This window comes from Bufo gargarizans, chromosome 2, assembly GCF_014858855.1.
Source record: "Bufo gargarizans isolate SCDJY-AF-19 chromosome 2, ASM1485885v1, whole genome shotgun sequence".
Lineage (NCBI taxonomy): Eukaryota > Metazoa > Chordata > Amphibia > Anura > Bufonidae > Bufo > Bufo gargarizans.
The window spans coordinates 192,948,207-192,974,908 of record NC_058081.1 but is presented as its reverse complement, the minus strand read 5'-3'; the positions used below and the strand labels follow the sequence as shown (position 1 = coordinate 192,974,908).

At 43.0% G+C, this 26,702-nt stretch overlaps 1 protein-coding gene across 1 annotated transcript in view; it reads left to right on the top strand.

Annotated features, from left to right (window-relative positions):
* Positions 1–26,702, top strand: part of HCN4 (hyperpolarization activated cyclic nucleotide gated potassium channel 4) — a 236,513-nt gene that overhangs the window by 173,454 nt on the left and 36,357 nt on the right. The window contains exon 4 of the mRNA XM_044283362.1: positions 11,049–11,267. Coding sequence (XP_044139297.1) covers positions 11,049–11,267 — 219 coding nt within the window. The remainder of the gene's footprint in view (positions 1–11,048; positions 11,268–26,702) is intronic.

The window sequence follows — 26,702 nt, the reverse complement described above, 5'->3', positions numbered from 1 at the left end:
CGGCACAATAGAAATCCATGTGAGACAAACCGGAATGCACATAATAAGAAGGGACTCACCACAGTAATAGACCAAGAGAGAACCAGCCAGGATGGCGCCACCCCAACGCGCGTTTCGGCGTACCTTCGTCAGGGGTTCTTCTTGTCCCTGTATCACTGCATTCTGTTATATGTAACCCTGATGTGTTTTTGGGGTGGCGCCATCCTGGCTGGTTCTCTCTTGGTCTATTACTGTGGTGAGTCCCTTCTTATTATGTGCATTCCGGTTTGTCTCACATGGATTTCTATTGTGCCGTCTGGCATTGATTTGTAAACTGGATGCTCTTGCCCTTTGGGGTATGGGTTTTTCTATCTTGACCCATTTCTTCTATTTATACCTGTGGACTCACCCCTATTATTGTATTTATTGACATCTGCGGCGCTATTATGCCATTACTATGCACTAGTACCATTGTGTATCTATTCCGCTGATTGTGTTTTTCTACATTTATGACCAGAGCCTCCCATCCAGGGTGGTGCTGTTAGCCATTTCTCCCTGTTTTCTTCTTGTCCCTGTATCACTGCATTCTGTTATATGTAACCCTGATGTGTTTTTTTACGACATAAATAAATATTTATAATAATTTCTATTTCTGGCGTTTTGAGCTCCATTTTCTCTTTGTTCTTATTTAGGGTCTAAAGAGACCCTGAACAGATCTGCTTGCTCCTAAGGATTCCCCAGTTACAGTGAAAACTGTGGGGGGAAAAAACGGAAACCGTCACCATAGTCACCCCGTTCACTCAAACCTATACTTGTTATATATCAAAACAATCATCAGAATATAGGGAACCCATTGCAATAATTAATTTTGTGTCAGTTTTAATAGTTAAGGGGGAAAAAAAAGCTATAATTTATATATATATATTTTTTTAATCTCTAAAAAAAACGTACTAATAAAAAGTCCTAAGTGTCAAGTAAAAAACATCACAAAAATTATTTTTCTAGTCAAACTAATAAAAAAGTTAGGGTCACTAAACCACCATGTGCACAAAATCACAAACAATTGCATGGACATTCAGGCCTTTTTTAGGCCCGGCCGATCATGAAAGGGTTAATATCAGATGTATGCTGATGATGCCATATTCTAAAAGTCCTCTGTGACATCCTTGAGTGTAATGTGTTGTAGAAACCCTTCTATTTCCCTGGTGAAATATATGTTTCATGGAAATTAGATTCAGTTGCAATAAGTTGTCAGTCGTTAAAATAATCCATTCTGACCAATACCTGACACACAGTAAGCAAGGGCTTTCTTGAACCACTCTCCACAGCTAGCGGCCCACAATTCATCTGTGCCTCTATTGGTGGCCATACATATTAGGTCAATGTTAGCCAAGTCTGTGGATAATGTGTATAGGATTGTTTAGACTCTACCCTGGCAACAGATGTCAGGGGAAAGAAGGGTCGGACATGTTGGATTTCAGTATGCCCAATTGTCAATTTAGTCACAATTGGCATTTCTACACTGCCTTTGCTAATTTCCAAAATCGTGGCATCATGGTGAGGCAGATTTGTCATCATTTATGCCACTTTCTAACTTGTTCTATTTCTCCACTAATCATTTTCTCCATATTCTTCTGATATTCATCTTCCTCACTTAACATGTGTCTCACCCTAATCATTTAACTCTTAGGAATTCCCTTAAAGATCTAAGGAACGTGAAAACTCTGGTCTAAGTTATTTTCTCGGGCGGTTTAGCATACAAGGTAGTAATTCGTTTCTGCCCTACTCTATTCATCTTGCCTACCATCTAAATAATGCAATTTTACAGTATCCTTCGTCAAAGTAAACTCCAATAATTAATGTTGACCATTTAAGTAAAGCATGAATTCGAAGAAATGTGTCTCAGAGCCCATCCAAAGCATGAAACTGTCCACACACCTCAACCACAAACTTATGTGGTAGGCATGGGGACAAGCAGTTACGTGAATGGACTCAAAAGAAGCCACAAAAATATTTGCAAAACCTGGGGCTTCAGGGGACCCCATTAAAGTCAGACTCAAATCGAAAGTAATTTTTTGTCAGAATGATGTCAAGCAACATCAATAATCCAATGTGGGAATTAGACAACCCTAGATTTTCACTAAGTTTCTCGTGCACATCAGCCATTGCTTCTTCCCAAGGAATTAGTACATACACATTTGTTGTCTAGAGAGTACAACCACGTAACATTTGACAAAAAGACAACTTTTTAATGATAAATTAAATAACTATCCATAGAAATAGCCACAGGATGTAATAACAAATTAAACCCAGAGACAATAAGATGTCCTGGGGGATTCTCCAGACTTTTGTGCACCTCAGGTAATATATACAATATGGGGACCAGAAGGAATTGATAAGTCAGTGTCACTAATAATACTCCTTGAATACATCATACAGAAGTTGATCAACCTCCTTTTTAAACGCTCTTGTAGGGTCACTGTTTAATTTATGATACACCCGCTGATTGGCTAACTGAGATTCAGCCTCTACTATATAATGACTCCTATCCATTATGACGGTAGTCCTGCCTGTGTCAGCTTTTTAATTATAATTGAGTCATTATGATTTAGGCTCTTAAGCATCCATTCTCTTCGCACTAGATTAGACAACCATGCCACAGTTTTTGTCCCATTTATAAGTAACTTAATTAATTACCAACTTTTGAAAAGATTATAACATAAGTGGCATTCACTGGCTCCCCATTGGCCAGTAAATTCAGTTCAAAATACTAACAAATACATACAAGGCCGTCCACAGCCTGTCCCCTCCCTACATCTCTGAGCTACTTTACCGATACATTCCCACACGCAACCTCCGATTCTCACAAGACCTCCTTCTCTCCTCTCCTCTTATCACCTCTTCCCAGAATAGCCTTCAAGATTTCTCCCGTGCATCCCCCATACTCTGGAACTCGCTACCCCAACATATCAGACTCTCACCTACAGTTGAATCCTTCAAAAGAAACCTAAAAACCCACCTCTTCAGACAAGTCTACAACCAGTGACCCTGCTGCCTCTATACCGCCATGACCAGCTTCACCCTCACCATGTAGATTGTAAGCCCTCACGGGCAGGGCCCACTCTCCTTCTGTACCAGTTTGTAACTCGTCTTGTTTATGCTTAGTGCAATTGTCTGTATTGTATGTATGTATACCCCCTTTTCATATGTACAGTGCTATGGAATGAATGGTGCTTTAATAATAAATAATAATAATAAGTGAATCCACGTCGGGATCAGACCGACTGTGGGTTTGTAACCTTACAGGGACCTCTGTGGCATTGGCATGTCTCCATCTATTGACATAAAACAAATGCATCCTAACTTGAAGATTGTGGCAAAATCTGTGAAAGTTAACCAAGAAATCAAACCTCTGTTGTGTATACACAGGGATGAAAACATTAAAACATGTCTTTTATCCAAAATTGCCAGCTCATTCTCAGAAAGAGATCTGGAAGATATGTTTACTGATAGCCTGCTTAATGCAATTTCAGGTTGCGAGACTTCCGTTTTGCTCCTTTTGTTTTCTCTGTACTCCTCCTCAGACAAAACGCCTGTCACGCTCATGTGTGGGAGGAAAACACCACACCGAGCATAGGAGGGAAATGGGATACTGGGAGAAGGCCTGGAAACTAGGGAAGGAAGATAGACACCTCCTAAAGAAATCCCTATCTACCAGTATGAACAGGCCCCAAAGGTAGGCAAGTTCATACACCGGATACCTAGAATCCTATCTCACCCTATAGGACCAAAGGGAAGGACGAACAGGAGTCTCCCTCAGGCCTAAAGACAAACAACAGGGAAAGGCAACACACACATATATACAGTATATATGCAAAATATGAAAGGGAAAGGAAACTTATCTTCAATGAAACTTTGGTAGCACCACAAACTCAGCCGAGAACCAAACACAAGCTAACCACAACAACTAAGTCCAAAAGAAGCTATAAACCGCATAGCATAGTGGGAGAAACAAAAATAAATAGAGAAGGTTAAATGACCACAATAGCAACACCTGGGGAGAGAAGGTGTGGCAAGCACCAGAAACAACACAGTAATAATTTGATCCAAAAGGAAAACATGTCAGATCAAACCACGTGTTGCCAGTCTCACAGATCTCCTGCCACCTGTCGGGGGAACGTCTGTGTGTCTCGGTATGTCCGTGACAACTCCCGCTCCTAAAAAAACGTAGGATTTCCCAACCTCTCTTATCACTGGAGAAGATTCAGCCAAATTAGAATAACTCTTACACAGCACTCTGTCCCTACTACATTCTTCTGTCCACATATAAACTGTGTTATTTAAATAATATTGGGTTTCTCTATTGAATTTCTTTATTTTCTCTTGTAGAATAGTAGTTTTAAGCTTATCAATTTTGTTCATTTAAATCATTCTGAACACGTGTGACACACACCTCTATCGCTTTCTGTAGATTCTTAATGGCCTCTTGCAAATGTTGAATCATCATCAACATAAGATCGAGCAAATGTCTGTTACATAATGCATACTGTTAGATAATTCACATCATGTTTTAAAACCATAGAAGACAAAGGACTATGCAACCTTCTCAGTAATCGTTTAACTTTAACATATTCAGTCAACATGGAGGCATGTAGCATCAAACTAGCCTCTCTTTTCTTAAGGTGTTCAAGTTTACGAAGATTATCAATCTTAGGCCTCTTTGACACAACCGTTTTTTTTTTTCCATATGCGGGCCGTTTTTTGTGTTCCGTATATGGAACCATTCATTTCAATGGTTCAGCAAAAAAAACTGAATGTACTCCGTATGCATTCCGTTTCCGTATTTCCGTTTTTCCGTTGCATTGAAAGATAGAACATGTCCTATTATTGCCCACAAATCACGTTCTGTGGCTCTATTCAAATCAATGGGTCCGCAAAAAAAACGGAACACTTACGGAAATGCATCCGTATGTCTTCCGTATCCATTCCGTTTTTTGTGGAACCATCTATTGAGAATGTAAGGGTCCAGACACACGTCCGTAAGTGTTTTGCGGATCCGCAAATTGCAATATGAAATTTGCAGACCGCACATTACAGACACAGTATTAGAAAATGCCTTTTCTGGTCCGCAATTTTCAGGAACGGAATTGCGGATCCCGAAAAAACTGATGCGGATCCCAAAAATGCAGATGCAGAGCCCCAAAATGCGGATTCGTACCGTTCCAGCCCCATTGAAAGTAATTGGGTCTGCAAATTGCGGAACGAATGCAGACTCAAATTACGGACGTGTGAATGGACCCTTATGCCCAGCCCAATTTTTTCTATGTAATTACTGTATACTGTATACGGCATAGGTAAAAACGGAACAGAAACAGAAACACAACGGAAACAAAAAACGGAACGAATCTGTGAAAAACGGACCGCAAAACACTGAAAAAGCCCTATGGTTGTGTGCAGGAGGCCTTAATGCTTCCTTTAGCTTTGCTAAATGACCAGCAATGTCTGCTTCTTGAAGAATACAGTTTTATTCCACCTTTGTAAACACAAAAGTCTCTGCAGCATTTTCAGAAATTTTTGCAATCTCTTCAAAGGACATTTCGTCTACTTTTAAAATTCAAAGGTCACCAGGAATAAATGTGTCCAAAAATATAAAATTGGTCACAATTACTAATTCTGGTTTGCTGCCCATCAGCTAACATGAGGATACCATATGGTTCACATCAATGTCAATTCCTGGCCACCAAATCTTGTCATCTACCTCGTTTGATACAAACAATACCTTGATGTTTGTCATGGGCCAAATGCAGAGGTTTTTTTTGTAATTTCTGAGGTATCAAGATTAGTTTTTAATGCAGAATGAATTTCCCTGCAATACAAATCTTTTGTTAAACTTTTTTATACCCTGGATTGCAATGACTCCATATCCCTTGCCATATAAATGTTCAGAACTGTGAGATTTCTGAATCCGCTGATGAACATTCCTCAACCTCACCCGGAGTCAATGCATGAGTTATAGCTGTAGCAGCAGCAAAGTGATTATACTACTCCGATAGGTATGAGATGGTGCTAAAGAATGGGCCAATCATGAAAGTGCATCTGCTGCACCTATAGGCCAAGGTCTGTATTTCACTTTAAACCCATACTTTAAAAGATAGAGAACCCATCTTATATTCATATACCCATACCAGAGCTAAAGCTTCTTTCTTAGTCTAACAATAACGTCTGTCAACATCAGGAAGAGAATTGTTTCATACTGAACAGGTCCATAGTCAGCCATATGTTGCCCCTGAACTAGAATGGCACCTAACCCTGCAGGGCTGGCATCAGCAATAAGTTTTAGTTGGTGCAGTAGGATCAAAATAGGCCAGATTTGTCTCTTTAGTTCATTGAACGCGCCCTGTTCAGCAGGATCCATCCTCCATGAAACTGTTATGCAAGTTAATTGTCCCAGCAGTTCACTGACAGTTGCTGTGACGCTTTGCGATCCACAGTGATACTAGGAAATCGCAAATGCGCCATATTTTGCAATCACAGAGACACCAGAGCCTTCACTAAGAATCTTCTCTTTTCACTAAAGGAGCAATTCACAGAGCAGAGGTGCCATTATCACCACCTTGTGACAAACCTTCCCTGCCTCATGCCAAGTTGAGTAGCCATCAATCTAGTTCTCTTATGACAGAACCTCCTAAACCTGGTCTTTTTGCAGCCATAGTGTCTCCAATACCAGCAGGGTTCTCACACCTTCAGTCTTGCCAGTGCGCTTCAAAGAGAGTAGGACAGATGCTTATCAGACAGCTGTTTGAGACACAAAAAGAGGTCACCGGGCAGCCACTTCTAATACATAGCTTTCATATTTGCATCCATATTTCCTCATATTTCCTGGGTTTGGAACCAATGCACTGAACCATCTCTTCAGGGATTATTCCGGCCCCAATAATACACCTTTCAGGAAATCGGCCAGTCAATCAGAGATTCTCTCTCTCAGATATCAAAGCTCTCAGGGAATCCAAATGGTAATTCTATCCTGTTTGGTATCAGAGGATCTGTAAAATTGTGCTTATTCTCAATATGACCTCTATGTCCTAATTTGACCCACGGGTACGGAGAAACTGGCACAGCAAAGATTCAGCCAGATTTCCTCTGTCCAGGGCAGGAACTGCCCCTCTTCCAATTACCCAAGGCTGGACTTGTGCGGGTCACAACCCCTCCCCACTACAGAGTGGGTAAAACCCTGTGACACATTCAGCCCTGGGTCCTTCTTCTACCATCTTACGTCGACTAACATCACGACCGCCCGCTGGACACGGGCACACCCCACCATCTTGGATTATTCTACAAAGACTTTGCATTTTACTGGACTTTACCACGGTAATTCTGAACTTACAGACATTATATTCCCTTCACCTCTTACCTATTTCTATCCAAACCAATCTGTTCAACTGGCAGGTATATTTATCTGTCAGCTTTAATGTATATATTTTTGTGTGCGTTCCAGTTTTGCCCTTGTTACTTGATGACCTGATCTATGCTAAGAACTCTGTCCTCAGAAGACATACTACCAAATTGTTTTATTTTTATAAACTGTTAATGTACTAGCTAGGTTGCAAATAACCGTTTCGTCCCTTTAGGATTAGCTAGCCGGGTCTCTTCGCCCCGATTCAATACGAAGAGTGGTGGCAGCAAATTAATTTGATTTCCAGCGTGAAATCAGTAATTTTATTTTTACCGATTGTACATACAATCGTGATTGTATCCTGTCTGGGCCACCAACCAATCTTAAACGTCTTATGTGCTTACAGTGGATTCGCCTCCAGAAGTCTCTAGTGGAGACCTGTATGGCAACTGTGGCTTAGTACGACGGGATTGGCGGGTGGTTGTCACAGTTGCCACTGGAAAGAATTACAGAAAGTGATTTACTAACTGTTCCGCTATCCAGGGCCGGCACGGGTGCCACTTTACTCACCTCATTGCTGCTGTTCTCCAGGTGGCCATGACTTGCCGGCTACCCGCAGCTTCTTTGCAGTGGGTTAGCCACGAGAGCCTTCTGGCCTGTCTTCCTAGAAAGGTTGCCATCCCTCCATCCTAGCAAGGCCTCTCATTAGGGCATGCACTCCTTACATCTCTTAAAGAGCCAGCATGTGCATCCCAATCTGTACCAGCCAGTGGCTGGTAACTCAGGTATTTCGGGTACCTTCCCCAGTGGGAGGGTGCTTGGCCAATAATAGGTTTATTAATTTGCTATTGCTAGATCCTGCAAGGGTGATATAATCTGCTTGTTTGTGTGTGTACCGACTTCTGCCTGATTCCCAGATTCTAACCCTTTGCCACCTGACCTGACTTGTGCCTGATCACCGTACTGACCCTGTGCTGCCTGCCCTGACCTTTGGACAAGTTTCATGGATTTGCACAAATTCTGACTGCCCCGACCTAGGCCTATTGCTGACTACAATTTTTGCCTGATCCATCGTTTCCTTGCATCTGTGTCTCTGACCTCTGTGGCTCAGGTGTCAGCCACACTGGGAGTACTTCAAGAGAAAGCAACCTGGTGGATTTCCTTCAGCAAAGTCCAGATCCCTGTATAGGGGTTAAAGGGTGAATACCAGGGGACTGCCAGGACAACACCCTTAGGATTAGCCCAAATCCAGTCAGTTGATTAGGTAGTTCCACACCCACTGCCCGAAACACTAACCCAAGAAAACTGTACATTTGTTCTGGGTTTTCAGTATTTATGGCTTCAGAGGTAGCTTTGATTTTACTGTCCTATGGACCAATACTTTTGTGTAACAGATCATGGCACATGAAAGTAATTTTAAAAATAGTTTTTTTTTTCTTATTCAGCATCAAATCTTTCCTCTTTAGGTGTTTAAGTACTCTACAATGTCATCCATTATGCTCATGTGTGCTTGCCCCCCCTAAAAATATAATCCGAAATATTGTGTGACAACTATAGATCTCTTGCTGAACCACATGTTGAGAATACTCCAAACATCAGTCTCTTACATCTGAAAAGACCTTAATGGCATTCATATGTAATGACCCTTGCTGGGGGCATTTCAATTTGAGGATAGCCTTATTTCAAACCCAATTTACTGAAAACAGTTGCCCCATTCATCTCATGCAGAACATCTTCAATACTAGGTATTGTTCGCTGTTCTCCAAGCTTAGTTTCATTAGTACATCTCATAGACACACAGATCCACTGGTTTAATAATGTAAAGATTTAGTTGTTCAGGAGGCGTGCATTGGTGTCTTGGCTATGTAAAAGACTTTACATGTGGGCCATTGTCAACCTCCATCTGAAAATCCTTCAACTTTCCAAATCCAGAAAATAGTTTTAAACTATTTTTTTTATTTATTAATCGAAGGAGTCAGCCTCTGAGGCAGATCTCTACATTGTATTAATCAGGTCTTAGTACCCCTTAGCACTATAGCAGTTTTTTAGCCAAGCTCAGGAGATTATTTCCCACAGACAACAAGGAATTTAGTCCATAAGGGTGCCTTCACACGGGGCAGATTTTGTGGCAGAAAATTTGGCAACTGAAAATCAGTTCCATTCATTTGAATGGGGGAACAAGCACATTGATTTCTACAAGACCCATTAAGGTGAATGGAACTGATTTTCAGACGTGGAGTTTTATGTCCCAAAATCTGCTGCATGTGAAGGCACCCTAAGAGCGACCCAGTTACCTTGGTTTTGGACACAGGTGTAGAGTTTGCCTGGAGCTCTATGTGTAAATCTGCTTGTTGGTGCTATACAATTTAGGGTCCATTCACACGTCCGTGTGTGTTTTGCGGATCCACGGACATTCTTTACGTAAAGTTTTTTTTTTACAGATGTAACAAAAAATGGGTACAAGTATAAACGAATCCACTCTGGTATGCAGGTCTGGCCAAACAAACATCTCTATATAACAAATATGAGACAACCATAAAAGTATACTAAGGGACTAGGTATTAAACAATATATCCGATCCCACAGGATGATAAAACAAGTTGTAAGAGGCAAATTGGTGAGGGACCTTAAAGGGAACCTGTCATCACTTTTATGCTGCCCTCACTCAGAGCAGAATATAGTAGTGACAGACACACTGATTTCAGCGGTGTGTCACTCATGAGCTGAAAGTAAGTGGCTGCCAAGAACCGGCATCATAATGATTGCAGCCCAGGCCTTGAAAATAATCAAATCTACGTGAGAAGAGTCCTGGTTATTCATAATCTCCTGCCCTCCATACCCATCTGTTGATGATTGGCAGTTGTATTTAAGGGAGAAAGTAAGGAGAAGACATCAGCAGACGGTGAGAGAGAAGGAGATTAGGAATAACCATGACTCTTCTCAGGTAGATTTGACTCTTTTCAAGGCCTGGGCTCCAATGATTATGATGTTGGTTCTTGGCAACCGCTTACTTTCAGCTCATGAGTGACACCCCACTGACATCAGTGTGTCTGTCACTACTATATTCTGCTCTGAGTGAGAGCAGTATAAAAGTGATGAAAGGTTCCCTTTAACTAATAGGAAAGGTACCCCAAAAGAGCAAACAGAAATTTAAAAGAATGGCAATCAAAAGGGATAAAAGTACCTAGATAGACTAGAGAAAAGAGAAAAGAGAAGAAAGAGCAAAAAATGGGAGATGTGGCGACTCTAGGGAAGAGGAATTTAGAGAAAAGAAGAAAAAAAGATGAAAAAAATGGGATGAAATAGGAAGCAAGTAGAACACACGTGTACACCACTGCAAAGTAGACAAACAAGAGCTCAAACAAGTTCAAACCATCTATGAGTAACACTCATGAAGAAAGGATTGCCTTGTATTCAGCTGCTTCCAGATCCTCAGTGATCAGACGGCGATGGCACAGCTAATCAAAATACCATCAATGCATTTTGTGGCTAAAATTAAAACTGTGTTTTTGATTAGACCATTTATTCCAGTTGCTACAAGACAATGAAACAACTTCTATATCTGATCGTGCATGAACTCTTTCACCACATGACAATAGCACTATGATGAATTACACATGCCAATTAGTTTGTTATGTTACAAGTGGAAAACATTTTTCTTTTCTCTCTATTACAGAATGCCTCTTGGGGAAAGCAATACTCCTATGCTCTTTTCAAAGCCATGAGTCACATGTTGTGCATCGGGTATGGGCAACAGGCACCAGTGGGCATGTCAGATGTCTGGCTTACTATGCTGAGCATGATTGTCGGTGCCACTTGCTATGCCATGTTCATTGGTCATGCTACTGCCCTTATTCAGTCTCTAGATTCATCACGGCGTCAATATCAGGAAAAGGTACATGGATTTAAATGTTCACTCACTCAAAATAACTCTTATTTTTTGTGACCCATTATAATTGTTGTAAACTGTTGTTCAATAAGGAACACATAGATCAATTCAGAATGTAACTGTTAGGGCTCATGCACACGACCGTATGCATTTTGCGATCTGTAAAACACAGATCCGCAGAAAATACAGATGATGGTCATGTGCATTCCGTATTTTGCGGAACAGAACAGCTGGCCCCTAATAGAACAGTCCTATCTTTGTCCATTATGCGGACAATTAAAGGACGGAAATACGGACATATAACTTCCGATTCTTTTTTTGCAGACCCATTTAAATGAATGGTTCCGCACACAGTCTGCCCAAAAATGTAACGGACATGGAAAGAAAATACGTTTGTGTGCATGAGCCCTTAGTATGTACTGAGCGGTATTTAGAAAGATATATCAATGAATAAATGAATGCATTTGGAATTTAGAGAAGCTTGTGTATGTATCATATCATTTTAAAATAACTTTGAAGTAAAAAAATGCCCACGTCACTGATATAATATGCACTTTAATTACTGCAGTCGTTTGCTTAGCCATTTTGCAGCCTTAGGTAGAAACTGAAATATTGTACACAAATTATAGTCATAAGATATTTATGTATTAATTATTCACAACACACAGCAGTCGCTGCTGAAGCTAGCAGCCTCAAAATTGCTTTATTATAAGAATGCCCTTCTTTTTTTCCCCACATACTGCTATTTTAGGATATGTGGGAATAAAAGGAAACGCGTTCTCAGAAAATGACCTATTTAAAGTTTTTTTGTTAAATATATTTTTAACAATTTCTGGATACGTTATTTTTAATTTGCCATCTCATTATCTGCATTTGATTGCTCTGTTGAGATCACTTTTCAGCAATCATTATCATCACAGGCAGCATTACAATGCCAGATAACACCTACTATATATATATATATATATATATATATATATATATATATAGTAGATAACGCAACATAGCACCATTCACAATCCCTGATTGTCAAAACTTACCTACTCCCCCCTCCTTGTTCAATGACTTTTGCACAGGTCCCAAAGCATGCCTAGAAAGTTCTCCCATAGAAGTCAATGAACATCTCCTTTCTATTGTGCCTATGGTCCATGTGGCTGCTGTACAGCATATATCTAAATCAGGCATCCTCAAACTGCGGCCCTCCAGCTGTTGCAAAACTGCAACTCCCAGCATGCCCGAACAGCCTACAGGTATCAGCCTACAGCAGGGCATTGTGGGAGTTGTAGTTTTACAACAGCTGGAGGGCCGCAGTTTGAGGATGCCTGGTCTAAATGCTGTTAACAACAGCTCAGGCAAGAAACTGAATAAAAACAGATTAGAAAAAGGAATAGGTTTCATTATCTGGTTAGGCTTTGTTCACATCTCTGTTTGGAGATCCAGCAGGCTGTTCTGGACCACAGAGCAGCCTAACAGATCTTCTACTTCACAGCCAGATCCCTATTGACTGCAATGAGGTCCAGCTGTGATCTAGTGGATTCCCAGCATAAATGGCAGGTTTCGGCTGGACAAAAAAAAGCATCGCATGAAATGTTTTTTTTTGTCTTGCCAACAGCCGGCATTTGCACTGGATCAGGCAGTTGGATCTCCAAAATGGACGTGAACGCAGAAAAAAAAAATGCAAAAATGTTTATATGGTGTTCCTAAATTTTCTAGTGCCTGTACTACATGCAGAATTAGTACATACATGTTTCAAACCGCCTAAGTTTGGAACTACAAACACAGTCTTTGTGATATATTTGATACTATGTGTGATTGCACTAAATAGTGAATTTACTTAAAAAGGTTGTCCGGTTTTCTCATATTGATAATTTATTTTTAGGATAGGTCATCAATATCAGAACTGCAGGGGTATGACTCCCAGCACCCAGGCTGATCAGCTGATTGAAGAGTGTAATTACTGCTGCTCCTTCCCATTCATAGGAGTGTAACTACAACTGCTCTAGTGCTGAATGGGACGGAGCAGATGTAGTTACACTGCACTGCAATGTAGATGGTGAGCAGATAAACAGCGAAGAGAGCGTATGAGCACCGTGCTGTCTTCAAACAGCTGATCGGCAGGGATAGGTCATCAATATGAGAAAACCAGACAACCCCCTTTTTTTTATCTCCCCCTTCCCCCTTCAGCCAGTGGGACATGTGGATAAATCGATACACAAGTGGTCCCTGCTGCTCGGTTCTGGCTCCTGGGCTTCCAGTCCACATCTGTGAACTTCTTGCACTTTGGGTGGGAGGGGGGAGTTGGCAAACCTCCCTCTTAGGCAGACCTGCGAAGGAAAGTCTACTTACCTGCTTCTCTGCACTGGCATCCCTCTTCTTCTCTACCTGGCCTTTGCTGATCTGCTGTACTCCCAGGATGTCAACTTCCATTTTGATGCTGCTGTGGCCAGTTGCTGCAGTGCACAACAGTGACCTGCTTGCCTTGCATGACGTGACCATTTGACATGATGCAAGGGCAGCAGGTCACTTCTGTAGCCAGCGATTGGCTGCGGCTACATCAAAATGCAAGTTGACATCCTGGGAGCAGAGCAATCAAAGCCGCGGAGAGAAGGAGTGGAGAGCCAGTGACAGGAAGCAGGTAAGTAGGCTTTCCTTCACAGGTCTGCCCAAGATGGGGGCTGTCAAACCCCCTCCTGCACAGGTGCACAACCCCTTTAAACCTGCAATATATCCTTTTTACAGCATGCAGGTTCTGCAAGGCATGGGTTTCCTGTGCCAATGGAACATGTGCTCAGCTCCTGCACTAATGGCTAGGATCCCACGATCTTGATCATTTGATCCCTATGGCATAACAGTGGTTTCAAAGGGAAGGTCCTCCTTGGTTCAGGGTGCCAGTGGTTGTTGTAGCAACTGGAGGCCTAACAATGACCTCCTGGATTACCATGTACAGAAGGATATTAGGCCCTGTGGAAAATAAAGGTTTCAAAACACACATAATTGGTATCGCCGAGTTCATAAGGACTAAAACTATAAAATTATTATGTTAAATATTCAACAAGGTGAACAAAGTAAAAAAATAAATAAAAATAATATAAAAAAAATGCAATTGCTCTTTTATATCTGCCTCTCAAAAAATGAAGAAAGCAATCAAATTGTATGGACTAAAATGAGCACTTCTACAGCTCTGTCGACAGAAGAATGAAACAGGTATGGCTCTTGGTAAAAGAAATTGTTGTAAAAGTAGTAAAACACAACAAACACTGCATAAATTTAATATTGCCATAATTGTTAATTGTATTAACCCAAAAATGAAACATCTCCTTTATACAACATGGTAAATGCCATATCAACAAAAGCCAAAATAAAAAAATAAATGTACATTTTCTGTATTTTTCCCATCCCACCCCCAAAATGTAATAGCTAGATGTATTACAAAATAAAGCCATTAAAAATACAACTCATCCCCCAAAAATAAAAAAAACAAGCTAGATCAATACGAAAATAAAAATACTATAGTTCTTAGGCTACATTTACACGAATGTGGTGTTTTGCGCATCCACAAAACATGGACAGAGGCCCATTGCGTTCCACAATTTGCGGACCGCACATGCCGCGGCTATCATAGAAAATGCCTATTCTTGTCTGCAATTTCTCACAAGAATAGGACATGTTCTATTTTTTTTTTTTTTGCGGGGCCACGGAACTACGGATGCAGACAGCACATAGTGTGCTGTCCTCATCTTTTGCAGCACCATAGAAATGAATGGGGCCGGCACCTGTTCCACAAAATTGCGGAACGGATGCAGACTCATTTATACGGTCGTGTGAATGTAGCCTTAGAATGTGGCAATAAATAAAATGCTTTATCATTAGAGGGGGGGGGGGTTTCCCAGGATTTTAAAATTCATGGCTTGTCCTCAGGAAAGACCATCAATATCAGATCGGAGGGGGACACCCAGCACTCAGCACCTGAACTACAGACCGCCATCCATTACAGTATGTAGTGGACGGAGCTGGTAGCTGCAGCGCCACTCATACTGAAGTGACTTGGAGCAGTGCTGCAGTTACCAGATCCGTTCTCTACAGAGTGGACGGAGCTATGTAGTTGTGGCACTGACTTCTTGCTACACAGTAACAGGTGTTTGACCCCCACCAATCTGATACAGATGGCTTATCCCTTGGATAGAACCATCAATAATATGAAATACCTGGACAACCCCTTTAAGGCACCAAAGTAGGCCAGTCACTAGGGGGCTCAACAAAGATAAACATTCATAAACTAAGATTAAAAAAAGATTGTTGTACTTACCTGACGAGGGGTTGGTCTGTCCCAGAAACGCATTGTATAACCATGTTATAACGGAAAACAATAACGGAATGCATAACGGTGATGTGAACCTGGCCTAACCTGACAGAGCTCTGACATCCATTACTGGGGACAGCCTTGGAGTCCATTCACACGCCCGCAATTCTGTTCCGCATTATGCGGAACGGAATTGCGGACCTATTCATTTCTATGGGGCCACACGATAAGCTGCCCAGATCCGGAATTGCGGATCCTCAATTCCGTTCCCGAAAAAAATAGAACGTGTCCTATTCTTGTCCGCAATTGCGGACCAGATTAGGCATTTTCTATTAAGTGCCGGCGATGTGCGGTCCGCAAAATGCGGAAACGCACATTGCCGCTGTCTGTGTTTTGCGGATCCGCAAAACACACACGGACGTGTGAATGAACCCTTAGTGAGGAGAGTGAAAGAACACGATGACACATGGTTAACACTGCAAAGACATGTCCTGAACATGGCTAGTCGGTGTGAAGTAAGACTACATTGCTGGATCATGGTAAAAAGGCCATATGAGCAGGTAAGTCGTTAGAAGGAAAGGGGGGATACATAAATAGATGCATAGAGAACTGCTGCTCTACAACCATGTTTAGCTAGAAGGAAATACTTTCAAAAATCTGATACCACCACCCAGTGGCTGCTTGTGGGAACTGCAGGGTACCCTCCTGGCGAGTCTGTATAACCTCACACACCCACACAGCTTGTGAGTATGAAAGCAGATCGCAGAATCGTTCTATACAGTATACCTTACTGATTTGTCATACTTTACTTAATAATAATTTGTATGTTGGTAGCTGTATAGCTTATCATTCCAACATCATAGTGTGGCACAGAATAGGGATATACTGTAGGTAGCAAAATGTATCAATATATTAGTTATACCAAATATATTGGGGGTCATTTATCAAAGACCAATGTTTTTTGATACCCGCTGCGCTGCTGGAGGATGTGCTTAATATATGACAAAGCTCAGGCCGTGTGCCTATATTGAAGGGCACTCCAGCCCCTAGCTAGAGTAGATTTCAATCCTCATTTACACAGCGAAACTGGTACAGAAACGGGACGTACACCTAAATTTAAGGGCACAGGTATTTGTAAACCAGGGTATGGTCACAATTTACCAGTTCCAATCAGTCTATTCTTCTACAACTACTCAGTGGAGTAACTGGACATTCTTTCAACTGGTACAAAAATGTAGTTCTGACTGTTGGCTTCTCATACACCACAGCCAAGGGAGCAGGCACTGCAGACACACTACACCCAAGGGAGCAGGCACTGCAGACACACTACACCCAAGGGAGCAGGCACTGCAGACACACTACACCCAAGGGAGCAGGCACTGCAGACACACTACACCCAAGAGAGCAGGCACTGCAGACACACTACACCCAAGGGAGCAGGCACTGCAGACACACTACACCCAAGGGAGCAGGCACTGCAGACACACTACACCCAAGAGAGCAGGCACTGCAGACACACTACACCCAAGAGAGCAGGCACTGCAGACACACTACACCCAAGGGAGCAGGCACTGCAGACACACTACACCCAAGAGAGCAGGCACTGCAGACACACTACACCCAAGGGAGCAGGCACTGCAGACACACTACACCCAAGGGAGCAGGCACTGCAGACACACTACACCCGCTACACCACTGTCAGGTCATAGGGCAGACATGCGCAGCACACAGACTGTCATACTTTTCTACTGTATGTACCCTGCAACTTGTGGGACAGTGCCAATTCCTGGTTATAGCTTTTAATTTGAGGTGTCACCATACTCCACTTAGGGCTCTTTCACACCTGCGTTCTTTTCTTCCGGCATAGAGTTCCGTCGTCGGGGCTCTATGCCGGAAGAATCCTGATCAGTTTTATCCTAATGCATTCTGAATGGAGTGAAATCCGTTCAGGATGCATCAGGATGTCTTCAGGTCCGGAACGAAACGTTTTTTGGCCGTAGAAAATACTGCAGCATGCTGCGCTTTTTGCTCCGGCCAAAAATCCTGAACACTTGCCCCAAGGCCGGATCCGGAATTAATGCCCATTGAAAGGCATTGATCCGGATCCGGCCTTAAGCTAAACGTCGTTTCGGCGCATTGCCGGATCCGACATTTCGCTTTTTCTGAATGGTTACCATGGCTGCCGGGACGCTCACGTCATCCATGTGCATGGGGCGCTCTGACGTCACTCTGGAGCACCCCGGGAGCCACACGGACTGTAAGTATATCGCTCCCCCGCTCCCCACTACTACTATGGCAACCAGGACTTTAATAGCGTCCTGGCTGCCATAGTAACACTGAAAGCATTTTGAAGACGGATCCGTCTTCAAATGCTTTCAGTTCACTTGCGTTTTTCCGGATCTGGCGTGTAATTCCGGCAAGTGGAGTACACGCCGGATCCGGACAACGCAAGTGTGAAAGAGGCCTTACCAGTGTCTAGTTTCTGTTTTTCTTTTTCATTTTACCTAGAAGACCAATCAAGGTAAATATGTTATTGTAAAAGAGCATCTGTCAGCAGTTTTGTACCTATGACACTGGCTGACCTGTTACCTGTCCACTTGGCAGTTAAAGGCATCTGTGTTGGTCCCATGTTCATATGTGCCTGCACTGCTGAAAATAGTAATGTTTTAGTATATGTAAATGAGCCTCTAGGAGTAATGTGGAGTTGCTGTTACATCTAGATCTCTTTGCAACTACCGCACCCTCTGCACTTTGATTGACAGGACCAGGAGTGATGTCGTTTACACTGGATGGCCCTGTCTATCAAAATGGAGAGGGTGCGGCAGTTCCAGGGAAAGCTGAGCCTCTAAGAGTAACGGCAACGCCCCTGTTGCTCCTAGAGACTCATTTGCATATATTAAAACTTCATTTTTCTCAGCAATGTGGGCACATACTGTATGAACATGGGACCAACATATATGCCTTCAGCTGCGTATCTGACATTTCCATGTGAACTGACAGTGTTTGGTAACGCAGGGTATAGGTAGGCTCATCTGATTGTTACTGTATATTGCATTTTGTTTACGCAGGTGGCCGCTGCAGCCAATCATTGTCCTCAGAATTCTAAGGACGGTGATAGGCTGCAGTGGAGATGTTCCGTACACCTGTATGTCTCTGTACACGTCACAGTGTAGGTCATATTCAGATGTATGACACATGACTGCTGCAGCCAATCACTGTTCTCAGTGTTAGACCACTAAGGACAGTGATTGGCTGCAGCAGATATATGCCATATACCAGCACATCACCACGGCAGTTTGTAAACAAGCAGCAGCAGGAGAACAGGATCAGCACTGCAATGAATGGCACTGGAGAAAGAGGGGAATATAAGATGATTTTTATTTTTATTTTAGGCTATAGAAGGGCTGGATTTTTTGTTATCTTAAAAACCCTTTATAAAATGATGGCACAACCAAATTTCCTATATCTTTTGAGACACTTTCTCAATTCCACGCAAAGCCTTATTGAAGTTCCAGCATTTTTTATCTGGGCATCTAACATTACTATATCCCTAAATCTCAGTTGTTTGCTCATGGTTCCCACAGCTGTATTTCACTGCCAGATATCATTATCAGGAAGCGTAACTTTGATACTTGGTATCATGCGCCTCCCACCATGCATATAGCAAAGAAATTGAGATAGAGACGTTGTGGATAGCTCCTTTCCATCCTAATTCCTTTTTATGAACGTTTAAACTCCTCCAGTTCTCAGATCTTTTATTAGGTCCCATAGAATCTAATAAATGCATCTGTATTTGTAATGTGAGGTGATCCATGAAGGGAATCTGTCACCAGTGGACCAAGCCCTTCTGTGGCTAGCCCCTCCCTTGCAGCTTTACTACTAATCAAAGCAGTGAGAGAGATGCTGGTCACAGAAATGAATGGAGCTTGGGTGCAACAAGAGCAATGGCAACACCTTAATTGCACCAAAGGCATGGGATCCCTGACGGAGCGCCTGGGCAGTTGGCTGGACAACATCCTCCAGCCACTTGTCAGGCGCACGCCGGGTTTCCTTAAGGATACATCAGACGTATTAAGAGCCATGTACAGCCTAAAATGGGAAGCCAACTATATATGGATCACGGCGGATGTTATAGCTCTGTACCCCTCCATCCCCCACGGGGTCGCCCTGATGGCCATGGAATACCATCTCCATAGGTATACGGGATGTGGCCCCAACTACATTGATTATGTGTGTGAGGTCACAGCCTTCTTGCTCATTCACAATTATTTTATGTTCGACGGTGTGCATTACTTACAGACACGCGGAGTGTCAATGGGGGCGAAATTTTCGCCCTCGCTGGCGAATTTAACCATGGCATACTGGGAAGAAAAATTCATATATAATGTGGACAACCCTTTTGGGGTTGGATTGGTCTGGTACGGCAGATACATCGATGACCTGCTCATGATTTGGGCGGGCGGTGTATCTGCCGTCCCGGACCTCCAGATGTACCTCAATGCGAACAATTACAACTTACGTTTCACATGTGCCTTTGGTGAGACCACTATCAATTTCTTAGACCTGACGCTCCGAGGTTGCCCAGGTGAAGTGGTGCACACCCGAACATATAGAAAAGAGGTGGCCGGAAATTCCATCCTGAATGCCAGGAGCCATCATCCCCTACATACCATCAGGGCGATCCCCGTTGGGGAATACACACGAGCAGCCAGGAACGGCAGTCTCCCTGCACTTCTGGACGAGGAATTTAATAAGGTAGATGTCAGATTAAAAGCCAGAAATTACCCTACCTGGATGCTAGAGAGGGGCAGAGCTATTGCACGGAGGAAAAATAGAGGGGAAATGCTTTTTGGCAAAATAGCAGCAGGAGGCAAACGGGATACCCCATCCAGGAGGATGGAGAGGTATGGGAACAGTGACCAGGACAATGTACCAACGTTATCGCTGGCATATAGCAAGGAGTTCAATAAAATCAGGTCCATCATTAAGGGCTGTCTGCCTATTCTGTATGATGACGAAATATTATATAATGCCCTGAAATCAGGTCTCAAAATTGTTTCCAGAAAAGCCACTACATTGTCCTGCTCACTGTCCCCATCCCTCTTCACGGCCAATAGGATGGGAGCCAGCATGAAGCCTAGTTGGCTCAGATACAAGGGCTTTTCCAAATGCGGGGGCAATCCCTGCAAGACTTGCATCTATGCCACCCCCTCTAAGTCCTTTGACAGATCTGACCACTCCTGCAGCTTTCCAATACAAAGCTATATCAATTGCAACACTGCAGGAGTGGTATACATTATACAGTGCACGGATTGCGACTTAATGTATGTTGGAAGTACGATCCGAAGATTCAGGAATCGCCTTCTGGAACATTTAAATTATATAAGCAACCCTAATGCACTTAATATTTCGAATGTAGCTAGACATTTTATACAAATACATGATCGTCAAGTAAGGGGCTTTAAAGCCTTCGCGATAGAGAGGGTATTTGCCCCCAAGAGAGGTGGTGACCACCGCAAGAAACTCCTCCTACGGGAGGCGTTCTGGATCTTCAGGCTGAACACTAGAGTTCCATATGGCCTTAACCTGAAAAAGGAATTGATGTACATATACCAATAACAAATATGTTCATTTATATATAAACATGTGCATTTATGTGCATCATTCCTGCGTGTTTATTCTTTCTCACTGTCTCCCCTTCCCCCCCCATTCCTTTTCTTGTGTCTGTCCATTTGGTCCCCAGTTCTTGGTGCCATTATCATTATTAGTGGTTTTCTCCTGCATAACAAGATTACCAAGCGTGGCAACAATGTCCTAAGCAGAAATAATACTGTCAATAATACTGTTATTAACCTCTTAAGTAGGGATGAGCGAACTCGAACTGTATAGTTCGGGTTCGTACCGAATTTTGGGGTGTCCGTGACACGGACCCGAACCCGGACATTTTCGTAAAAGTCCGGGTTCGGGTTCGGTGTTCGTCGCTTTCTTCGCGCTTTTGTGACGCTTTCTTGGCGCTTTTTGAAAGGCTGCAAAGCAGCCAATCAACAAGCGTCATACTACTTGCCCCAAGAGGCCATCACAGCCATGCCTACTATTGGCATGGCTGTGATTGGCCAGAGCACCATGTGACCCAGCCTCTATTTAAGCTGGAGTCACATAGCGCCGCCCGTCACTCTGCTCTGATTAGCGTAGGGAGAGGTTGCGGCTGCGACAGTAGGGCGAGATTAGGCAGATTAACTCCTCCAAAGGACTTGATTAACTGATCGATCTGCAGCTGTGGATCATTGAGCTGCTGATCCTCAATTGCTCACTGTTTTTAGGCTGCCCAGACCGTTTGTCAGTCACATTTTTCTGGGGTGATCGGCGGCCATTTTGTGTCTTGTGGTGCGCCAGCACAAGCTGCGACCAAGTGCATTTAACCCTCAATGGTGTGGTTGTTTTTTGGCTAAAGCCTACATCAGGGTGAAGCTGTCACACCAAGTGCATTTAACCAGCAATAGTCTGTTCATTTTTTGGCCATATACAAAATCAGGGGCAAGCTGCGCCTGTCACCAAGTGCATTTAACCCTCAATGGTGTGGTTGTTTTTTGGCTAAAGCCTACATCAGGGTGAAGCTGTCACACCAAGTGCATTTAACCAGCAATAGTCTGTTCATTTTTTGGCCATATACTAAATCAGGGGCAAGCTGCGCCTGTCACCAAGTGCATTTAACCCTCAATGGTGTGGTTGTTTTTTGGCTAAAGCCTACATCAGGGTGAAGCTGTCACACCAAGTGCATTTAACCAGCAATAGTCTGTTTATTTTTGGGCCATATCCCAGTCTAATTCTGGCACTAAACCCATACCTGTCACCCAGCGCCTAAATACTAGGCCTCAAATTTATATCCCGCTAAATCTGTCCTTAGTGCTGTAGCTGGGCGAGTTATTTAGTGTCCGTTCAAGCACATTTCTTGTTCTGGGTTGAAATACAATTCCCAATTTAGCAATTTCATAATTTAGTGGTTTCTGCTATATCAGAGCTATTTGAAATCTATCCCTAAAAGGGTATATAATATTCAAGGTGCACATTGGGTCATTCAGAATAACTTCACACACACCCGCTACTGTGTATTTCCAAGTCTAATTCTGGCACTAAACCCATACCTGTCACCCAGCGCCTAAATACTAGGCCTCAAATTTATATCCAGCTAAATCTGTCCCTAGTGCTGTAGCTGGGCGAGTTATTTAGTGTCCGTTCAAGCACATTTCTTGTTCTGGGTTGAAATACAATTCCCAATTTAGCAATTTCATAATTTAGTGGTTTCTGCTATATCAGAGCTATTTGAAATCTATCCCTAAAAGGGTATATAATATTCAAGGTGCACATTGGGTCATTCAGAATAACTTCACACACACCCGCTACTGTGTATTTCCAAGTCTAATTCTGGCACTAAACCCATACCTGTCACCCAGCGCCTAAATACTAGGCCTCAAATTTATATCCCGCTAAATCTGTCCTTAGTGCTGTAGCTGGGCGAGTTATTTAGTGTCCGTTCAAGCACATTTCTTGTTCTGGGTTGAAATACAATTCCCAATTTAGCAATTTCATAATTTAGTGGTTTCTGCTATATCAGAGCTATTTGAAATCTATCCCTAAAAGGGTATATAATATTCAAGGTGCACATTGGGTCATTCAGAATAACTTCACACACACCCGCTACTGTGTATTTCCAAGTCTAATTCTGGCACTAAACCCATACCTGTCACCCAGCGCCTAAATACTAGGCCTCAAATTTATATCCCGCTAAATCTGTCCTTAGTGCTGTAGCTGGGCGAGTTATTTAGTGTCCGTTCAAGCACATTTCTTGTTCTGGGTTGAAATACAATTCCCAATTTAGCAATTTCATAATTTAGTGGTTTCTGCTATATCAGAGCTATTTGAAATCTATCCCTAAAAGGGTATATAATATTCAAGGTGCACATTGGGTCATTCAGAATAACTTCACACACACCCGCTACTGTGTATTTCCAAGTCTAATTCTGGCACTAAACCCATACCTGTCACCCAGCGCCTAAATACTAGGCCTCAAATTTATATCCCGCTAAATCTGTCCTTAGTGCTGTAGCTGGGCGAGTTATTTAGTGTCCGTTCAAGCACATTTCTTGTTCTGGGTTGAAATACAATTCCCAATTTAGCAATTTCATAATTTAGTGGTTTCTGCTATATCAGAGCTATTTGAAATCTATCCCTAAAAGGGTATATAATATTCAAGGTGCACATTGGGTCATTCAGAATAACTTCACACACACCCGCTACTGTGTATTTCCAAGTCTAATTCTGGCACTAAACCCATACCTGTCACCCAGCGCCTAAATACTAGGCCTCAAATTTATATCCCGCTAAATCTGTCCCTAGTGCTGTAGCTGGGCGAGTTATTTAGTGTCCGTTCAAGCACATTTCTTGTTCTGGGTTGAAATACAATTCCCAATTTAGCAATTTCATAATTTAGTGGTTTCTGCTATATCAGAGCTATTTGAAATCTATCCCTAAAAGGGTATATAATATTCAAGGTGCACATTGGGTCATTCAGAATAACTTCACACACACCCGCTACTGTGTATTTCCAAGTCTAATTCTGGCACTAAACCCATACCTGTCACCCAGCGCCTAAATACTAGGCCTCAAATTTATATCCCGCTAAATCTGTCCTTAGTGCTGTAGCTGGGCGAGTTATTTAGTGTCCGTTCAAGCACATTTCTTGTTCTGGGTTGAAATACAATTCCCAATTTAGCAATTTCATAATTTAGTGGTTTCTGCTATATCAGAGCTATTTGAAATCTATCCCTAAAAGGGTATATAATATTCAAGGTACACATTGGGTCATTCAGAATAACTTCACACACACCCGCTACTGTGTATTTCCAAGTCTAATTCTGGCACTAAACCCATACCTGTCACCCAGCGCCTAAATACTAGGCCTCAAATTTATATCCCGCTAAATCTGTCCTTAGTGCTGTAGCTGGGCGAGTTATTTAGTGTCCGTTCAAGCACATTTCTTGTTCTGGGTTGAAATACAATTCCCAATTTAGCAATTTCATAATTTAGTGGTTTCTGCTATATCAGAGCTATTTGAAATCTATCCCTAAAAGGGTATATAATATTCAAGGTGCACATTGGGTCATTCAGAATAACTTCACACACACCCGCTACTGTGTATTTCCAAGTCTAATTCTGGCACTAAACCCATACCTGTCACCCAGCGCCTAAATACTAGGCCTCAAATTTATATCCCGCTAAATCTGTCCTTAGTGCTGTAGCTGGGCGAGTTATTTAGTGTCCGTTCAAGCACATTTCTTGTTCTGGGTTGAAATACAATTCCCAATTTAGCAATTTCATAATTTAGTGGTTTCTGCTATATCAGAGCTATTTGAAATCTATCCCTAAAAGGGTATATAATATTCAAGGTGCACATTGGGTCATTCAGAATAACTTCACACACACCCGCTACTGTGTATTTCCAAGTCTAATTCTGGCACTAAACCCATACCTGTCACCCAGCGCCTAAATACTAGGCCTCAAATTTATATCCCGCTAAATCTCTCGTTACCGCTGTCCTGTTGTGGCTGGGAAAGTTATTTAGTGTCCGTCAAAGCACATTTTTTGTTCTGGGTTGAAATACAATTCCCAATTTAGCAATTTCATAATTTAGTCGTTTCTGCTATATCAGAGCTATTTGAAATCTATCCCTAAAAGGGTAGATCATATTGAAGGTGCACATAGGGTCATTCAGAATAACTTCACACACACGCTTCTGTGCATTTCCAAGTCTAATTCTGTCACTAAATCCATACCGGTCACCCAGCGCCTAAATACTAGGCCTCAAATTTATATCCCGCTGAATTTGAATACAATACATTGGGCCAAATAATATATTTGTTGTTGTGGTGAACCATAACAATGAGAAAAACATCTAGTAAGGGACGCGGACGTGGACATGGTCGTGGTGGTGTTAGTGGACCCTCTGGTGCTGGGAGAGGACGTGGCCGTTCTGCCACATCCACACGTCCTAGTGTACCAACTACCTCAGGTCCCAGTAGCCGCCAGAATTTACAGCGATATATGGTGGGGCCCAATGCCGTTCTAAGGATGGTAAGGCCTGAGCAGGTACAGGCATTAGTCAATTGGGTGGCCGACAGTGGATCCAGCACGTTCACATTATCTCCCACCCAGTCTTCTGCAGAAAGCGCACAGATGGCGCCTGAAAACCAACCCCATCAGTCTGTCACATCACCCCCATGCATACCAGGGAAACTGTCTCAGCCTCAAGTTATGCAGCAGTCTCTTATGCTGTTTGAAGACTCCGCTGGCAGGGTTTCCCAAGGGCATCCACCTAGCCCTTCCCCAGCGGTGAAAGACATAGAATGCACTGACGCACAACCACTTATGTTTCCTGATGATGAGGACATGGGAATACCACCTCAGCATGTCTCTGATGATGACGAAACACAGGTGCCAACTGCTGCGTCTTTCTGCAGTGTGCAGACTGAACAGGAGGTCAGGGATCAAGACTGGGTGGAAGACGATGCAGGGGACGATGAGGTCCTAGACCCCACATGGAATGAAGGTCGTGCCACTGACTTTCACAGTTCGGAGGAAGAGGCAGTGGTGAGACCGAGCCAACAGCGTAGCAAAAGAGGGAGCAGTGGGCAAAAGCAGAACACCCGCCGCCAAGAGACTCCGCCTGCTACTGACCGCCGCCATCTGGGACCGAGCACCCCAAAGGCAGCTTCAAGGAGTTCCCTGGCATGGCACTTCTTCAAACAATGTGCTGACGACAAGACCCGAGTGGTTTGCACGCTGTGCCATCAGAGCCTGAAGCGAGGCATTAACGTTCTGAACCTGAGCACAACCTGCATGACCAGGCACCTGCATGCAAAGCATGAACTGCAGTGGAGTAAACACCTTAAAACCAAGGAAGTCACTCAGGCTCCCCCTGCTACCTCTTCTGCTGCTGCCGCCTCGGCCTATTCTGCTGCTGCCGCCTCGGCCTCTTCCTCCGCCTCTGGAGGAACGTTGGCACCTGCCGCCCAGCAAACAGGGGATGTACCACCAACACCACCACCACCACCTCCGTCACCAAGCGTCTCAACCATGTCACACGC